General features: G+C 45.8%; 1 protein-coding gene across 20 annotated transcripts in view; it reads left to right on the top strand.

The window, feature by feature from the left end:
- CADPS (calcium dependent secretion activator) overlaps positions 1–19732 on the top strand; it is a 203323-nt gene that overhangs the window by 53456 nt on the left and 130135 nt on the right. For all 20 annotated transcript variants that reach the window (XM_071756190.1, XM_071756188.1, XM_071756187.1 and 17 more), the window contains exon 4: positions 19225–19305. In XM_071756190.1, the coding sequence (XP_071612291.1) occupies positions 19225–19305 (81 nt within the window). The remainder of the gene's footprint in view (positions 1–19224; positions 19306–19732) is intronic.

Raw genomic sequence — 19732 nt, 5'->3', positions numbered from 1 at the left:
GAAGGGGTGTTATCCAGACCTCTCTCTCTTTAAGCAAGGAACTGCTAACTGCAAAAGAACCCATATGTGATGCTTATCTTAAGGAAGGCTGGAATACTTAATAAGACGTAACTGGTGCATGACCCTGCACTATATTAATGCCTCTCTTTCTTCCTTTTAACTGGAAATACAATGCAGCTGCTAGAATTAAATTTTGCATGTAGGTTTTTATTTAATCTGATTTGAATTCCACATGAAAACCTCAGTGCTTTGCAGTGCTTCAACCCTCACTTGTGGTTTATCACTGAAATCCTGTGGCTTTCCTGGGGAACTGTCAGTGCCTATCTCATGAGCAGAATGGGAGGACACAGTAGCAATTGCACATAGCAGGGGTTACACATGGTCATGCTGGAGGCTTGTACCAGAGCTCCAGGGTCTTCATTTCAATCAGCAATGTCTTGTTGGACTGGTTTTCACTGAGCTGTGCCAGCCTGATGTTACATGCAACTCGGTTTTCTTTTTACCATCTTAAATAGAGAGAGAATTCTTGTGACATGCGTCATCCACTAAGTGAATATTTTGAAAGTTCTGTATTAATATTTTATTGAGTTTTCTCTACTCTTATTTCTGAAAATTGTGGTGTCTTCAAGGCTGCTTTTACCCTTTTGCAGTCCATATTATGTTCAGCATTCCAGAAAAGAGAATTATTTTAAAAATAGATGTCTTACTCGCCAGTCCTTTATCTATTTCCTACATGTTATTCTTCCAGCTACCGCTGTTTCCATCTTACTTGACAAATGCTTCATACCACAGCTTGGGATGTGATAGGCAGTGTCATTTTAATTCAGAAGAAACTTTGGGAGTCAGATGGATCAGGACGTGGAAAGTGCTGCATGAATATAAAGTACAGCTGGGTTAATCTTCCAGTTTGCATCTAAAATGTACCAAAATAAAAAGAGAATAGGTATATTTCATAAAAGAAATGAGGCGCTAAATTTTTTCTTCAAAAGGAGATCAAAGTAGGCACATATTTGTTCCCACTGAGTTGAATATAAATTGGAAAGTGAGCAACAAACTAGACCTTATGCATTTCCAAGTATCTCATACTACAGGAAATGCAATTTACATAAGCTGTTCCTTACCCCTGTTTCAGTGTTGAGTTTTCATTTTCACTATACCATGATTTCTCTGGAACATCTGATTCTACTCATGATTTGTGACAAATTAAGAGTGCAAGTTCAATAGAGAATTGGATGCAAGACAGCTTCAAATACAGCCTCTCATGTTTTTAAAAGGCAGCTATAAAAGCTTAAAGTCATATAAAAACTGTGCTGGCCTCTATCATGCAGACTTTGCTGTGTGATGCAGGGCAGCAGTGATGTTTCCTGGCAGGAGTGATCTTTGCATGTGATTTTCATGTATCCTTTGGTCCAGTTCTTTTGTGTCTGAAAACAGGGCAGTAAGAAGATGGGGAGGTGATAGCAGAATATTCTTTGTCACTCAGTGTGAAGTCTTTGTAGAAACGTCATTGCAATGGAAGAGAGAAAATTTTGCATCCCCCATTTAACAAAGAGCATGGTGGTGCAGCAGCTTTTGCTTTCAGTGGCAGAGCTGAGCTGCGTGTTCATGTGAGCACACTGGAGCCTTAAGCCTTCCTTAGAGCATGCAGAGGAGGGGCTGGCTTGAAATTATAGGCATTTCCCAGAACAAAGGAGAACAAAGTGCAGATGCCCAATTTTGCTGTTCTCTTCTGGGGCTGCTGCCAGGGGAGTGAGGATTGCAGTGAAAAAAGGGTGCTGGGGAGGAAGCAAGAACAGTGACAGACAGTGACCTGCAGAGAAGAGCACACAGACTTTGTCCAACGCCCTGCTGGGTTTTGGTTAAATTTATTTCCTCATTCTTGTGGGTGCTGTGATGTTCCCTATGTACATCCTAATCCTCAGAAATGTAAAAATGAAGCAGCCGTTTTCAGTCGCCTTCCAACTCAGTTCTTCATTCACCTTTCTGCTTGTGGATTTTCCCTTCACTTGGCCTTTTTCTCCGTAACAGTGGATTTTGTTTGGATTTGTGCTCAGATGGTTGAGTAGCAACTGAGGGTAAATTAGCTGAAGGAGCTGTGGCTCCTGCTGTTGAAATTATTCCAAAATAACTTTGTGGAGGAGACTGACTGTCAGATCAGACAAAAGCAGCGTGGTTTGGATCTGCTTTGGGGAGGGACTGAGAGCAAATAATACAGGTTAAAGTAATAGAAGAGCAGTGCACTCTTAACTCCTGACTTAGATTCTGTCAAAGATTAGTGGGACCACTCCTAAGTATGCAGCCCCAGTGTTTCAAACCTCTGTGTTTCCCAGGAATGTCTGCAGTATTCATGATGAGCAGTGCATGGTTTTTTTGAGATTGGTACAACAGTTTTCCTCTGGAAAGTCCCTGCTGGTAGTGTGGTCCTTAAAGCAAGAGGAGAAAGCCACCTGCTCAATGGTTTTGCTAAGTGAGGTTCTGCTCACCAATCACTGCCTGGTCAGTGGCAGGAGGTCACTCTGCTGCTTTCCTGTTCATCACCTTTGCTGGCCATGTAATTCCTGGTCATCTTTGTTACCACCTAACCTAGGAAATTGTTCAGGGTCATTGCTTAGTCAATCTGTTCTGCCTTTATGTATTGTGACTGCAAAACAGCTGAGGGTGTATGGCAGTCAGTAGAAGTTTTATTTCTCTGGATGTAAGTAGCCAAAGATACGTTCAAGAAGATAATTGGGATCATTAAACTTTACTATTGTAATGCCACTTGCAGTTTTATCCATTGTATGGCTAAAAATATAAGTGGCAGCAGTGAACAATGACAAAACCCATCTATTTTTATCCCAAATATACCAGCAGAAACACTGGCATTGTAATGTTAGAGTATAGGCCTGATCTGAGCATCATTGTTAGTGATCTTGGGAAAATTGGTCTGCTTGTAAATCAGGGTGATTTTCTGGATGACAACAAAATACATTTTGTTTAGATCAGATGAGTGGTTATCACTGTCACACAAAGCACCACCTGAACCATTGCTGGTTACCCTGATTTTTGGGAGACCTGGTGTCAGTGCCTCAGGTTCTGTCTCATCTGCAGTCCAAGGAGTGACAAATGCAGGAGATAATTTAGGGAAGGACAGCACAGGATGAAAAGGCAGGAGAGCAGGCATAGCTGCCTCTTTAAGGCTTCATGCCATACCAGTGTTCCCCAGCAGAAAAGGAATCTCTCTCCACTGTTGCATGAAATTACTGGATGCCAGACATCGATCAAAAATAAATCACTCTTGTTCAAAGATGGAGAGTTGATAGGAATCATTAATAACAAAGCTCCTTCTGTCTGGAGGCTGCTGAGGTGGGGTTGTGCCAGACTGCTGTGAGGGGTGCTGGTGAGCAGAGAAAAAACAAAAATGGGTCAAATAAAGTCCTGCTGCAAAAGGAGCCAATACTCATTCCTAGGCATTTAGTGAGATCACAGGGACAAACTCTCTGGGGCATGGATTGGCCCATCCCCAGCATGATCCCTGCAGAAGGGAAGAACAGTGCTGGTACCACAGCTAACAGCAAGGAGTGGGCTCTGAAAAATACCCCAAGCAAAACAGTCCAGCATGAAATGAGATTACCTTTAAAGCTGACATGAGCTGGCTGCTGTGGAGCTGCCTTCAGGCTGTGATGATTCCTGATGTAAGATGGAGCAAAACCAGCCCCTCTGGTCTGATGGCAGCAGTCTGAGGGAAGAGCTTTTCCAGCTGCCCTGGGGCTGCCTTGGTGTGAATCCCTTACCAGGGAGGATGCCTGGATGCAGTTGAGCAGGAGATGGGGCCAGTCCTGCTTTGCTACAAGAGTTTGTCTGCTTTGTTTTCCAGCACCTAAAACCCTGCTTTTCTGGGGATGCAAGCCTGTAATCTCCAAGATAACTTCTAACAAACTTGGGAGGAACATCAGCTCTTTTTTTTTATCCTTTATCCCGTAAAGGGAAAGTAAGTGAGGAGGAAGTATATAAATAATATATATTATAAATAATGTTAAAACAAGAGTCGGACTTGCAGTAAGGTAACAAGATGCCGGAGAAGGTGGTTACCAAGTTGTGAAGGGTTTTCAAAGGACTTGTGTATCATTGATGTCTTGTGGGCATCAGGTGATGGATCTCAGGGCATTGATGTAAACCACCACCTCCAGCCATGGTACCAAGCCTTTGGCATGTCTGAAGGTTTGGCTCTTGCAGGAAAACATGAAAGAAGAACCAGGCTTTGTACTCTGTGTGCAGGGAGCCTTGAGGAAGGCAGGGCCAAAGGTGAAATGAAGGCTGAAGGACTGAGCAAGCAGTGGAAAAGCATGTGTCTCCAGAGACAGAGGGAGGGGGAAGAGTGCTGAAGAAAAAGGATGGGCATGAGGAGGATGCTTTGGGATCTGGTGAGTTTAAGCTGGGGGCTCACTACCCTTGTGGGATGCTGAACAGACTGTCAGAGCAGCCTGTGAAAAGACTGTGAGAACAATTGTGCATGAATGAGTTTGAACTCGGGGGCAACATTGCAGCTACTCAAGCCTTGGCTAGAGAAGCACAGGAACCCCAGAAAATACTGGGAGATATTTATTATCCCACGGGGCAGCAGAAACACCTCTGCTATATGCAGATCTGGGATCTGCACTATAAAAAATTTTCTGTAAAATGCAAAAATGCATTTAAAAGGCAATGGGAGTCACATGGAACGATAAGGAAGGGCTAACAGCTTGGCTTACAAACAGTCCCAAGCAGTTTGATCTGTTTGCAAATGCACTGTAGTGATCTTTACCCATGCTTGTACCAGAGCAATAAAACCCTGGGCTCAAAGCAGGCACTGGCAGCTGTGCTGCTCATACTCAGGGCTGGAGGAGCTGGGCAAAGGTTGTGACAGCCTTTCTGTCTCCCAAAGGATACACAGGATGTTTTTATTTCATATAAGCTCAAGTCTAAATCAATGGTATGGCCTTAACATAGCAACTGTAGGCTGAATTTTATTAGGGCTTTACAGGAGATTGCACAGGAAGGGAACAGTAGTCTGCTTTGAGCGGAGAGCCCATCAGCCTCAACATGGTATTGGACACCATGAAAGTATCAGTGTTATTGCTGAACAGAGAATCAGATTTGCTCAGTTAGTTAAGAGAACTTAGTCTAGGATGGTTATTTTATTGCAATCTGCAACAAAGCTGTGGTGGGCTCTGAAGAGGAGCCTTGCAGCCAGGTGGGTTGGAGCTGTTGTTCCCTGGTCACCTGCAGGCAAAAGCTTTTGCTTGGAATTAGCCTGGTCAGGAAGCAGGACTGGGATACAGGGAGCCCTCTGTGCTGCGTGGCAGTGCAGATGAGGTGATGGCAGATGAGGGGACACTGCTTTACCAGATGAAGTTTGTTACAAAATCCCATCTGCTCAGAAGCAGAAGCTTTAAAGTTTGTGCTGTGCAAGTAATTATTTGTTATACATTTCTAAAACATGAAATCTAGTCCAAGCAGCAAATATTTTTAGCGTGTCTCATTGTGCAGTTAAGAAAGCTGCCAGCAGCATAAACCTGAATAACTCTGCTTGGTGATCAGGCTGGGGAAGTGATTACCTTCACTTCAGTGCCAGCCTTGCAAAGCAGCTATTTCATGAGTTGTCACCTGCACTGATTTTGGAGGGTGCCAGCAAAGAAGATGGTTCACAAGCATCACTACCAGGTTTGAGCCGGGTTTCTCTTGGTCCTGGTGATGGTGGCAGTGAGCACGGGGAGGTGTGCTGACACAACCAGGACTGCAAATGAGCATCACCTCTGCTGCCTCTGCCCCACCTCCAGCTGTTGTTCTTGCCTCCTGGGTGAACTGGTCTAGCTGGAAAGGAAAAATAATTACATTTAAATGAGCTCTGCTCGTTTTTTTGTACTTAGGTATTCTTCAGCTGGTCTACTGCTTGCACAAGGCAGCATCTTGCAGAGCTGGCTGCTTTCTCTCCTAGTCCATTCGTTTTACCTGTGACAGGAAACTGGCATCTGGCACAGCTGGGAGTGACTCAGCTGGGTGTGAAAATGCCCCTGCAGAAGACAGGAGAGGATTGCTTGTTTCCTCCCAGTGGAATAGAGAAAAGGCAACCTCACGTCTCTTGGTTTTCAGCAAACACATCCCACAGAGCAAGCCTGCACATAGTTTGTAACATAGGAAGATTTGGGATGAAGGAAGCACTTTTCATCTTTTCAAGGCACTATTTAAGTTGTTTCAGCAATATTTTACCTTCCACTCTGAGTCCCCCCGCAAAACAGAGTGAAGAAAATGGATTTGGGATCGATCTAAGAGTTTTAGAAACTGAACAGCTCAGGTTTTTTAGATTGTGGAAAATGTAGTAAGGAAAACTGTCTGAAAAAGAATGTTTTTTGAGGGGGTGGGATCTGTTGTGGGTTTTGCTCAGCCTGTAAGCCATGATTCAGCTGTTCCTTCTGCTTTTGTGCAAGGTCACCATGTGATTCTCAGTTGATTCCCCTGCAGCTGTGAAGCAGCACAGACAGGTAGCTGAGCATTTCCCAGCTGTGTCAGTTCCCAACAAGAGCTCCTTCACTCTCCTCCACCCTCTTTAGCAGCTCAGAGCATCTGGGCTGTCAGTCCCTTTGGAAGGTGCTTTTTCCTGTTGTTTTTTCCTATAACTCCAGGTGGAGGGAGTTATACCCATACCCTGCTCTTCTGCCTGGGTATGCAGCCAGGGCAGATCTGACCTCGTGGGTAGCTGCACAACCACATTATTTTTTTCCAGTGCCTCCTTTTTTTCTTTAGATCTTCTTTAACAAAGAACTTAATAATAATTAAAATAATTATAATAATTAAAACAGGGGGAAAGAGTTTCAACTATAGGTTCCATACACGTATGCTCCTGTGGTTTTTATAGCCAGTAGCACCTGATACACCTTCATTTGAAGGGAGAGGGTGGCTCTAGCAATACAGTTTTGACCTGGTTACAGAGCAGAATGCAAAAAAAAAAAAATGAGAATCTCATGAGAATGTTTCAAGCACTGCTTTTCTGTTTAATCTCTTCATTGGCATTTTTTCTTAATTTCTAAAAAGACTGCAACTGCAGTCTGAGATGGGTGGGTATCAATGCTGTGAACCTGCAGTCATGGTTGCACTGAGGCTCACAGCTGGATTCCAGCTGCAAATTCTGCACTCTCTTGAGTGTCTGTTCTGCATATGAAATTCATTGCCCTTGGTGGAAACTTAAAGGTAAGACTGAGGCTAGAATACAGATGAAATGGGATCAGACAGCAGGTTATCACCTTATTTTTGCAATGCACTGCCATTCGGAAAGCACCAAGGGACCTCAACAATAGCAGAGACTATAATGCCATACTCTCAGTGTCCAATATATTTTCCTAACTCTGTTAGCAAAAACCTTCTGCCCTGGTAACAATTTCAAAGGAAAGAGGTCATGGCTTACTGAATGTAGTTCGAAATAAGCACATTTCCTCAGAAAGCAGGGTATGAGAGTGCTCCTTGCAGAGGAGCTTTCTGGAAGAGTTACCTTGCAGCTACTGTGAGGCCTGACCCCCTACCCAGCCCATGTCACATCCTTAAATCCATCATCTTTTGGTCATGGATCTGCTGTGGATGACTGTGCTGTGTCCCTTGTCCTTGCCTGTCCTCCTGGGGAAGGGCAGCCCCACAGGGTTTGGGGGTGAGGGGTTCTTCTCCCTCTTGTCCAGCTCTGTTGCATTCTGGCATGTGCTAAAGCTGAGGTAGTGCAGCCTGGGTTGGGATGAATATGGTGGGCAGCTCGTATTTTATTTGGCTTTAAATGCCAAGGGCAATCAGTAAAGCTCTGCACAGAACAACTCTCCACCCTTTTCCTGGAGCCTCTATCCGTACATCTTGGGAAAGATGATGAAGAGGCAGTGGAGGAAGCCTGGAGGGGGCCTGGGGGAAGCTAGTGGTGCTTTCATGAGCGCATTGTGAGACCCTCAGGGCTGCATCAGGCTCTTCTCTGCCTTGGTTCCCCCACACACAGAGACAGAAGGCGTTGGGGTCCATGTCACACACAGCTCAGCAAAGAGCCTGGGAGGGAGCTGCGTGGGGTTGCAGCCTGTGCTTGGAAAGCAAACTGGCTCCATTCGCCATCTCGTGGTGATGGCTGCTTGGGGCTGTGCTCTTGCAGGGTGGCTTGGGCAGCCTCAGGTGGCTGGTGGTGGACAGACAGACAGGCAGATGGACACCCTGTCCATCCGCTCTGGCTGCAGCAGGCTAATGCTCCTCCCGGGACGGCAGAGCATCTTGAAATGTCCATATAGAAATATTCCTCATGGAGAAAGATGTTAATAACAGGGGATGTGATTGACTGCCTTTTTCTGTTGCTGCTGTGTTATCCCAATTTAAATCAGCTCGCATTAACCGCAGTTATATTTAACACTGTCTGTCAACATGGCTGAATTTTTAGATTATTAATTTTCAATTGCAAATCACTTAATTATGTCTGACTCCTTATAAATATTTGCAACACGAGTTAACATTTTCTATTACTTGTGGCACATGTTCTGGAAAAACCTAATTGTTCTTGCTGCTGTGCTTTGGTCTGGCAGGAGCTGCCACAGCCTCTGTGGTCCCTTATCTAAACGCCATTGCCTTTCACAGCTGATGCGTCAGAAATCAAGGTCTGTAGCCAGAGCTGTGTGTGTGTTATGGCCAGGGAGGCTGCAAGGATTCATTTGGCTCCCCAGCAAACACTGGGGAAAAGAAATGTTTGTTGTCTGCAGCATGATAACACAGTGAATGCTCAAGACTCAGGATGCTGCTTGTCTGTGTTACTGCTGTGCTCCTGCGGCTGTAATATTGATACGAGATGTGGAGGGTGATGGCTCTTAGTCCAGGAGGAATTTTAAACTGTCCCATTTTCAGGGGCTCTTGAATCCCAGGCCTCTGAAAGCTTCTCCTTGTTCTGATAGGGGGATGCCCCTGCCCACCCTCCCCAGCAGAGCCACATGCAATCTGTGCCCAGCACATACAGGTATTTTGCCTTGGTGGCTCTGCTGCTGTGAAGGGTAAAAGACCAAGCATCTCAGCTCTGCAGCTGCCTGGCTCCTCTGGTCATGGATGTGCTGAGTGAGGGTCCCCAGGGCAAACGAGGAGAAGTGAGTGCCTCTCCTGGCAGGTCCCCAGCCCCATCCGCTGAGACTGTTGTGCAGAGCTGTCTGGGAGCACTGTCTCACACACAGATTCAGTGGTGCTTGAAAAAATGTGAGGTGCCAACCTACAGCAGCAGCAGCAGCCTCCAGCTGAGGCAGCATCCTCCTTTTCCAGCAGGAAAAGAGGGAAGCAGAGAGCACCATCAGGACCTCTCTGGGTAACTGCTGTTGGGGGTTATCTCCCTAAGGAGAAGTGCCCCATTCTTAAGGGTGCACCCACAGCTCCAGCAATGCCTGTGGTGCCTTGGGGCAGTGTGACTGCCCCAGGGCTGGCTGGAGCCAGGGAGCATTTGCATGGCTTCCTCAGCTGATGGGAGGGAGGTCAGAGACCAGCCAGGCACACAGCGAGCCCAGGCTCAGGTGCGATGGTGCAATCCCCAGTCCAGAGCTTTACTTGGAGTAAAGCTGGCATGAGAGCAGCAGTGCTGTGCTCCCCAGGCTGCCATGCAAAGGGAGGTGGGATCTCCTGCTGCTTCCAGGCTGAAGCATCTCCCTCTGTAGTTGTTATAGTACACGTAAATTATTTATCTTACATTGAATATGGACACATAACAGCATTTTCCAAATGGCTTAGATGGTTTGGCAGGCTGGCCAGCCTCACCAGGAAGGTGCTGAGGATGGTGAAGCCCATGAGAGGACTTGGCCTGCCTGCTGAGATCTCCTCCACATACGGTGCCTTGTGCTGAGCTCCTGCTCACACCTCATGGACCCGATGCTTTTTAAAGCATCACATTTTTGCTCCCTGTGCTTGTTTCTTCATAGCTATGCCTCTCACTGCTTCTCTGTGTCTACTTCAATTCTTCTCATACCCTCAATCTTAACACAGGTGCCAGAATATCTCGGAAGGGTATTGTGTGGGATTCAGTGCCACGTGGCCCTTCTCAGAGGTGCTGTACATCCATTTAGTGTTGGTGGTTCTTCAGAGGAAGAATAGGTCCTGTTGGAGGGGATCAGGAAGGAAGAGTTGCTCATGCTTCCAATTAGTGGAGCTAGAATTTCAATCTCTGTTCCTACCAGGTTTTTTTCACATTGTTGAGTGCTGTTTTAAACAGAAGTGGCTTTTCTGAAATGCAGTGATAAATTAGATAGGATTGGTATGGCTAAGGGTATTGATTTTGTTTAAAACCAGGAAATTTCCCCCACGGTAAATTTCTCTGAGACCTCTGAATAACTCAGAGCACGACTGCCAGGGCACTGTTCTAAGAAAGAAAAGGAACTGACCTTTTAATTTGCAAAATATTGTAATTTAGCACAACAGTAATAATTACTTTATTAATAATTAATAATTGTTATAGTTATGTCTTGACCAAAGGGACTTATAGGTGTGGTATTTCTGCTCTGGATTTTGATAACTTGATATTAATTAGTGGAGTGTTAGGTACAACTCAGAGGGACTGAAAATAGCTGGGTCTGCCATGGAGGGCAGTTCCCTTCCAGTTCTGCATTGATGTACAAGGGAGTCGAACTGCAACCTATACAGAGATTTCTGGTTCTACTCACAGGCAGAACCAGCAACTTTGACTCTCTTAGGATGCCATCCACTGAGAAGATGTAGAGACATCTTTGCATGCTGAAGATTTGCTGCCTAGAGGCTTCATTCTCCCACCTTCTTTCTCCCTGACCCCATGAGGAGGTTTGCTGCATCAAACCAGTGTGAAGCACATCAGCATTGTCAGGAGAACCATCTCTTTAGGTCCCTGGCTGTGAAAATATAAATTTCACAAATACCAAGATGAGCTGTAACAGACAGCACACATTTTTGCTGTCTTAGTCCTTAAAAAAAATAACCTTCCCTCTTGTGTTCTCTGCTGTCCTTTTCTGCTGATCCCTGGTTGGTTGGCAGAAAGGGAAACCAAGGCCAAGGTCTCTGCTTTGCCAGTTCCTTGAAACCTGTCAGAAGCTGCATCCTCATGTTTGTGGGTGGCTCTCAGATGCCATGGCCATGGCAACTGTTTGAAAATCCCTCAGATATGGTAATGAAAGGGCAAGAATCATCCGAGTTCCCTGCCTGAATCAGCAGGAATTGAGAAGCCAGTCCTGAGCACGTTTCAGTAAAAAGGAGGAAACTTGTAAAGGTGGCATGATGAGTTCCTGTGCAAGAGCCTTGCTCTGGCTCTGCCCATTGTGTAGACACTGTTGGAGATGTTCCCATGTCCTATTCCATCATCTTTAATCCTGCTTGTGATGGCATCCTACTGCTGTGCTAGAGCAAATCCTCATACAAGTTCCATTAGTTCCAAAGGACAGAGCCCATTTTGAGTCATGTGGCATCTGTATTTACCATGAAGCTTTTAATCAAAAGGTGAGAATTCAAGGATATGTGAATCTTCCTTACATGTTTTTTGGGGTCAGATAATTGCAGCTAATTCTACCTGTGAAAACTACTTGGAACTGAATAATAGTTTATTGTTCTATGTTGGAAATTTAGGTGATTCTCTTCCTGTTAACTGATATGAAATTCAGGATTTGATAAGCTGTATGGGAACACAAGCAAGCTGGATGTAGGGATCTGTCTCAGGCTGCATCAACCAGCCAGGGCTTCAGTTTCTTTTGTAGTGCTATAGCTCAATAAATGTTGCCTGCATGCCTTCAAGCTTCCTTATGCAATGCCATAAGAAGAGAGTATTAAGGCACACTAAGAGGTCAGAGCTGCTGGGCTGCTTAATTTTTAAGCCTGTTCAGTGTCATGCATCTTGCACGGATGATCTTGCAGAAGGATTTTCAGGGTTCAGAAGTTCTCTGGCCACAGATGGAGTGGGACATGCCTTTTGCATGGAAGTGATCTGCCATCCCTTTTTTTACAGCTCGCAACATCCTTTGCAAAGGCAGGCAGCACTTGCCTTCCCTCCTCATTTTGATGAATCTGTTTTTTCACTCATTTTCAATTTAATATTACTCATAAATCTGGCGGTATCTTTGCACAACCTGCTGGAAAGCTATGTGCTGGGTTTGCTTGTCTCAGCTTTCCAGGAAATTAGCTCAGCTGGTGGGATAAACAGCTGTCCAAAGGCAGTGTTAAGGCTGAAGTTAATTCAGGGGTAGATCTCAATCTCACAGGAGCTGTCCCAGCATCTGCCTGCAAATGTGATGGACAGGAGCAAGGGCAGCCCGGGCAGCTGGGGAAGTGCACAGATTTATTGCAGTGTTACAAGATTTAGTGCTTGGGTGAGGAAGGGCCCCAGTACATCCTAGAGAATATTTTCAGTGATGGTTCTAGCCCTACCCTCAAGTTTGTGAACCGTGAAATAAGATTTCTCTTGGACAGGGAAGCATCAGCCCTTACTGAATTATCCAAGTCCTTCCTACTGTTTTAAATCACCCCCCTCAGGACCTCCTGACTTCTCTCATGGCTGCAGTGGTTCGTTAGGTAAGCCAGGAGCTTGCCAGGATAAGAGGAGTGGGAACCCATCTGCAGCAAACAACCAAGAGCATGCAGCTGCAGCTGGAAGCAATGGAATTCCTGCAAAAGGGGCTGATTTTGCCTACACAGGAGCAAAATATTGTGGGCTTCTCTCCAGGAGAAGGGGGTTTATATAGCACCCTGAGGGTGCTGGAGCTCTGGGGCTGTGTAAGGAGTCTCAGGATGGTGAGAGAGAAAAAGATAATTTTGACGAAGTAATAGGTGTGGATCATAATTTTTTGAATTTTGTGCTGTGCTGGTATTCTGCATGACTTTGAGCCTTGAAGACTGATTTGAGGGAGCCTGGCTGGCATCTCAAGCATCCTTGTGGTGCAGGGGGCAGCATGGGTCCTCCTGGGACACGAGGGGACAATACTGCAGTGCAGAGAGCAGGTGGCAAGGATGTGTCCTGACCATTCCCTCCAGCTCTTCCAAAATCTTCACTCCAACCCCATGGGTGACAGCTACTGAGTCCAGAGTGGGGCTGTGCTTGTGCTACTGGTTTTGCTGGTGCAGGGAGATGTGTAACACAGAGAATCTGTCCTCTCTTCCCCTCTCCTATTTCAGATCCCAAGACAGCTGACGGTCCTTGGCTCACAGTTTGCTGCTCAGAGGATTAGTGTGTTGCCCAGGGCATTGGGGACTTACCCTACTGAGGCTGCTTGGCATCCTTCCTTTTCCCCATGTAAAGGGAGGTCAGCATCCTGCCTGCAGTCGAGGCAGGGAGTATCCAGATCCTCCTCCTCTCTCTGCTTCAGAAACACGGGCAGAGGGCAGGGTCTGGAGGCTCCCTCCCTCCCTCTGCCCTTTGCCACTCGGAGAGAAGAACATTTACTGCCAGTGGGAAAAGGATGCTGCAGGTGGCTAATCCATGGTGTGGCACAGGGTGTGTCTCAGGAAGTTGTGAGTGGTTCATGGTGCTGATGTTGCCTTAGCTTCTAGAGCAGTGGGTTTGTGAGAAGAAACCCAGGGCTTCCATGTAATGAGTCACTTCAGGGGCCATGTGTTTCTTTCAACTGGAACACGATGTGGTACTGATGCCACAAGTTGTGTGGATGCCTGGACTGACAGATGAATTATTAATTGATGGGGGGTTATGAATTTTTCAGTGTTTTCCCTCATTCTGCATCACAAAGTAAAACTACCTTTTATGAGACAAAGATCTCTCCTAAAGCCCTACATCAAAGCTGCAAATTGTCACCCGTATTGTGATCTTGTTCAGGCTTCACATGCAGCATGTTTGCTTTGAAATACTTAATCAACCATTTGCTGAGCTACACAGCTCCCAGCGTGTCAAAGGACGCCTTGAGACTTCCTCTCTGAGGCTTTTGGCACCTATAACTGTACATGACACAGGGCATTACTTTTTTTTTTTTTGAGGTCTTAAGCCAGGCTAAGGAAGGATATGGTAGATCCTGGCTTTTGTGATTTTCCTTCACCAGAGGAAAATATTTCACAAAGTGGACTTTTCAGACTTCTCCCAGCTACTCATTGGTGTGCTGGGAGAAAATTAAATTTGGAGCCCACCAAAGTGTCCCCAGCCAGGGTGGTCTTTGTTTGGTAGCAGCTTGTCTGTGCCCACCTCCATCCGTGCCCGTCCCTGGGTGCTGACACTGCCATGGGACAAAACCAGCACAGACAGTGGCTGTGGGTTTCATGGAGATCTGGACTAAAAGCTTTCATTTCCAGGAGGTACAAAGCCACATTTTTTTCTGTTTCCAATGCAGCACAAAGCAGGTTGCTGCAGCTCAGCGTTCGCACTGCCAGAGCATTTAAAATGTGGCTGTCCAGAACCCCATCATCATCATCAAATGGCTTCTCCTCTGCAGGATCTTGTGGCATAGGGTAGGATTCACCACCGTGTTGTAACCATTCTCAAAGGGAGGGGGAGACACTTTTAGACAGGCTCCAGTTGTGCTTCAGGAGTGGGGATGCTGTGACACTGACTGCCCTTGCTGGGAAGCAGGGATCAGCATCATCAGTGACTGGCAGGGAGGGATTAAACTGTTAACTGGTCCCAGTTGTTTCTGTCTGGGGCTGATAGCAATTATCCTGACAGAACCCTTCACGTCCATGTTGTGTGGTGTAAATGCCAGGGTGATCACTGAAGGTTGTATCTGTATATTGCATCCTGTCATTATAAATCCTCATAGCTTACAACATTATTTCCAGCAGTGCTGAGCTCAGAGGGTGGATGTAAAATCTTTTTAAACTCATCCATGCCTGTTGGAGACATGTCCCATCAGTATGTTAGGAGGAACACCTGGATCCACTCTTCTCTCCCCAAGGGGCTGAGTGCTGCATACTTGTGCCACCAGCATTGTCCCCAGGCTGGACAGCTGAGCCCTGGCTGCACCCCCTTCTCTGTGACTGACACCCTGCTCAGTCCCCAGGGCAGGCAGGTTGATCTGAGGTGTTAAACTCTGAAGAATGGTGTTTGGCATCATGAAGAAGGGAAGAGGAGAGCAGCCTGCACAGCCCCAGCATCATGTGAGGAGCCAGGGCTGGTTTGGCTTCCAGCTGTGATAAACTGAAGCTGGAGCTTTAAATATATATCACATGAGCCAACACTATGGGAATTTAAAGTCTCTCTTGACACTGTTAATGTCTTTGAACTGCCTCTGGCATTTCAGGGGTGAGTGGGAGTGATCCTGAGCTCCTAGCTTTGCATGGCTCAGGTTGGGCCATACTCAGGAGGTCTCTGAGATACCAGTCAGTCACTTAGGCATGGATTTGGTAGGTGCCTCTGCATCTTACTGCAGATCTTGTGACCTAATTAGGTTGTTTGGTTTGCTTCTGCCTTGCAAAGATGGAGTGAGATTATCTTCCATCCTTCTGGGATAACATGAGGAAAAAGTCTCAGAGTGAATTTGTTTCAGGGTCATGGAAGCAAAGGGTTTCTTCTGCAAACCAGCAGCTGGATCTTACTTGGTTTAATACTGTCAAAATTGCATGATGAACATTTTTAACTTCTTTCTTTCATTTACTAGTGCCCATTAAATATAATCCCATATTAGCAGCTTGTATGTAGAAAACCTGTCATTGGCAAGGTCTTTTTCTTTGCAGTGGAGTGGACTGCAGGGTTTAAAGCAGGCACATCCCTCCAGTGCCTCCAGCAAGGGGCTGGATACGGTGCTGGAACATTTTGGGTTCCACTCAGAATCTGATCTGCATGATTTTGTTGTTTTGGGGTTTTTTATTGTTTTACTTTAGCAACTGTTAAACAACCTCTGCTGGGCAAGCAGAGAGAACTGATGTTGTATGCGGGTAGATGTATGAAAACATCTAATTTACCAGCAGGCAGTTGGGTAATGATCAGTTGAGAACTGCAAATCATGTACGTCATATATTTGTGGCATGCTGAAGAAAAGCCCAGTGCATATGACAAATCACATACTGAAATTTGTAATACTTTTCACATTTAATTGACTGGGGCAGCCTTATGATTTATATCTTTGCTTTATTCATAGCTTGCCCATAACATAGTCATAATGCAGAACGAAACTAATTCAATTTCTCCTTTACTTTGTAAATCATTTTATGTATTTGGCTGTCAAATATTTGAATATTAAGTGGGCATACATAGGACAGAAAATAAAGAGCTGATGGTCTAGTTAAGAAATTTATTTTTAATTATATTAGGGTCTGTGTTGCCTTGCCTTGGGTATTTGGTCCTGCTTAGATAGCATGCCTCACATTTGCCCCTTGCCTTATTTCACAAGCAAACTATATTTTATGGGCACCAGTATTACTCTCTTAATGGCCCTATATAGTGTTATGACTGTGTAAAATGTACTCTGCTTGCTCTGATGGCAGCAGGAGCCCTGCCCAGGCTTAGTAGCAGAGTGTGGCTGAACCCTTGAGCTGTGGCTCTTGGTCACAAGAGCTGGGAGGACACACAGGGACTGCAGGCAGGGGCTGCCTCATTTGTACCATTCTTTAGGTAACAGGAAGAAAATGTTATGTTGGCTGCAACAGACTGTGATTGTGTTCCCAAAGATCAGGTTTTGCGATGGAGCTGTCATGCAGAGTCATTGGAAATACAGCCTGGAAATAAAAGGAATTTTTTTTTTCCTTTGAATAGCAGGTTGCCTGGCTTGGCATCACTAATTAACCTTGGGAAGAACAGCCCTGAAAAGCAACACATTACTCACTTGACCATAACCAAGGAGGCTGCCGAGGGTGCTTGTTGCCTCCTAAGGAAAATAACCTTCTGCAGTCAGATGTTTCCTTGGCACGTTTTTGAACACCTGTAGCATCATTGGAAAACATCTGCAAAATCAAAATAGTGCAGAAGGTGTAAGGCAGTTTGCAAGCTCATTATCATACCACAAAATGAGCTCTCCTCCACAGCAGCATCCTTGATTTCTAAATTTAGTGCATGAGTTATTTTGGGTACAGTGTGATTAATCTCAATTACTGTAGCTCAGATAGAATACAAATAATGCCCCCTCTCTCAGAGTCGCAAAGAAATGGAAATTCGGGACGCTGCATTTCCTACCCGTAAAGAAGCAGCTCTGAGAGATGTCAGTGGGAATCAGTTGTGTGATGCACTTGTTCATGGAGAAACTGATGGGGGCAGCTGATCCCAAAAGGTGCAGGTGCTCCATGGCTCTGTACTGCTTGTGGGATCAGTAACATGAAGGTGAAGGCAGCAGGTTATGTGGTGCAGCTGGAGAGAATGAAACCGGGGTGGCCACAGCAGAGATCACTGAAGCTTCAGTGGATTTGAAGTTTTCCTGCTTGAATTAAATCTGTAATGGAAAAACGAGTCAAAAAGATGCTTTCCCACAATCTCAGGCGTAATGAAGGTCAGCTCTCTGGAAAACCATAGGTGGTGGAGCAGCATGCAAACACAGACTGCACACGTGCAGATCTGCCTGAGCATGTGAGAGAGGGGAGATGCAGGATGTGCAGGCAGACAGCTGAGAAGATGCCATGCAAAGCAGGAGGTCCAGGGGAAATCAGAGTATTTCAGCCCATCCTGGGAGGGTTTATGGGCAAGCTGGTCATTTGTCAGGCTGAGAATTAAAACATTTGTCGTTGCTGTAGCTGTAACTTTCCAGACTGCAGTGCACCAGCTGAGTTTTTCTTTTGTCAAGCAGTTTGTCTCCAGAGGATAAAGCCCAGGGAGGTGGTTAGCACAGCCCCAAGCCAGTGAATAAAGCTCATTTATGTGTAGCAGTCAGTGGGAGAGCTGAACTACAGCAGCCTGTGGGAATTGCCTTTGTTTGGTAGCCACAAGGGGCTGATCTTTTGCAAATGAAGGATGTGGTAGTGAGGCAGATGATGGCTTCTTCTCTATGGTGACCAGTGATAGGACAAGAGGAAATGGGATAAAGCTCCACCAGGGTAGGTTCAGGTTGGATATTAGGAAAAACTTCTTCACAGAAAGAGTGATGAGGCCTTGGACCAGGCTGCCCAGGGAGGTGGTGGGGGCACCATCCCTGGAGGTGTTCAAAAGACAGGTGGATGAAGAGCTACAGTGGATGGTTCAGTGGTTAGGGGTTGTAGGGTTATGGGGAGGGCTGGACTCGATGATCTTAGAGGTCTTTTCCAACCTTGATGATTCTATGAGATGAAGGTGGCATTTGGGTGAAGGAGCCAGCCCTCCCATATGAAGTCACCTTTGCACAAGGACGTGAATCAAAACTGTGAGGTTTTGCACCAGGCTGAGGTTGGGTTTGTCCCTCCTGGGTAGAGTGGTTCTGTGGCCACCGTGTGCTTCTAAGCCTTGTGCCGTGGCAGAATTACCCCAAAGGAGTCTGGAAAAGAGCTATAAACTTGCCACCTCATTACAGCAGCCATCAACTTCAGGAGCTAGTTTGATTTTGGGCTTTTTCATTGTTTTGTAATTTATGTCTGTGTGTTCTCACTAAAAATAACAGATCTGCTCCAGGTCCTACCAACAGGAAACCGCTCGCAGCAATCACTGTGCCTCTTCCACATGTGCTGTAATTGCTTGCTTAACTGGCAGAAACAATATTTTACCCTTAGAAGACATTTCAGGGCTAGGCAGATGCCAAACACTGAACTACAGGGCTGTGAGCAGTGTTGCAAAAGAAAAAAAAAACAAAACCAAAGCAAAAAGAGCTGAAGGCTACAGGAAAACCAATTGCATGAATGAAGTGGTAGCACAGGGATGAAGCAATATAGGGGAAAAGGGAAAGAAAATAAGCAAATGCTGTGACTGTGTATTTCTGCTGAGCCTTTTATCTTTTTCTGGGTGCCAAGCAGATGAAGTTGCTGTATGTCCTGCCCCAGTACAGCTGTCATTCCCAATCACCAGCAAAGTTGCAGCCTTCTGGAAGGCAGCTTTCTATCCAGGGGTTCAGATAGTCACCTGGCTTGCTCTGCCAGGCTGGTTCACAGGGCAAAATGGGTGTGAGACCTTGGGTGAGGATGCTCAGCCCAGGAGGCAGCTGGGCAGGTATCAAAACAGGGTCTGCAGAGTCCCTTTGTCATGCCCATTCTGGAATGATGAACACTCTGTGTGCCCTCTGTGGGGTCTCTGTCCCACAGCAGGGTCCATCACAACTCCCTCTGTGCTATACTTGTTTGATAACATAATACTTGATCAGCCTGAAGAACTGAACTGCTTGAAGGAAAAAATGCTGGCTGCATTGGCTAATTTTTCACCTTGATTTGCCTTTTGTTTTTGTACAGCTGGACAACCCAGATGAGCAAGCAGCACAGATCAGACGTGAGTTGGATGGACGTCTTCAAATGGCAGAGCAAATTGCCAAGGTAAAAAAAATAGTCTTCTGTATTAACAAGCTCTTCATATAGAAGCAGATAAGTAGTTTGATGCAGCCCCTGGGTCCTGTCCTTCCCTTGCAGGTTTTTAGTCACTGGTTAAAAATGAACAGATTTTTAACTACAAACAAAACAACAAGTGCAGATGAAGCTGTTGTGATGGGTGTTTCTTGCAATGTCCTCATGAGCTGAAACAGTTCAGGTTCCTGCAAAATCCTTTGTGAATTCTCAGCAGTAGAGAAAAAAATTGTCCTGAAGTGCTCCAGCTAGATCTGCAAGTGCACATCTGAGCCCTCTTTGTCAAACTTACATAAGGAGGCAGTGAAGAGGGCCATGGCATGTGAAAAGGAGCCTGGAATTACCCTAATGGGGTTTGTGCCATTCACTGGGCTGCTGGGAGCCACTGTTCCCTGCCTGT

This window comes from Heliangelus exortis, chromosome 12 (genome assembly GCF_036169615.1).
Source record: "Heliangelus exortis chromosome 12, bHelExo1.hap1, whole genome shotgun sequence".
In the NCBI taxonomy this organism is placed as follows: Eukaryota; Metazoa; Chordata; class Aves; order Apodiformes; family Trochilidae; genus Heliangelus; species Heliangelus exortis.
This window is presented reverse-complemented; position numbering and strand designations above follow the sequence as displayed.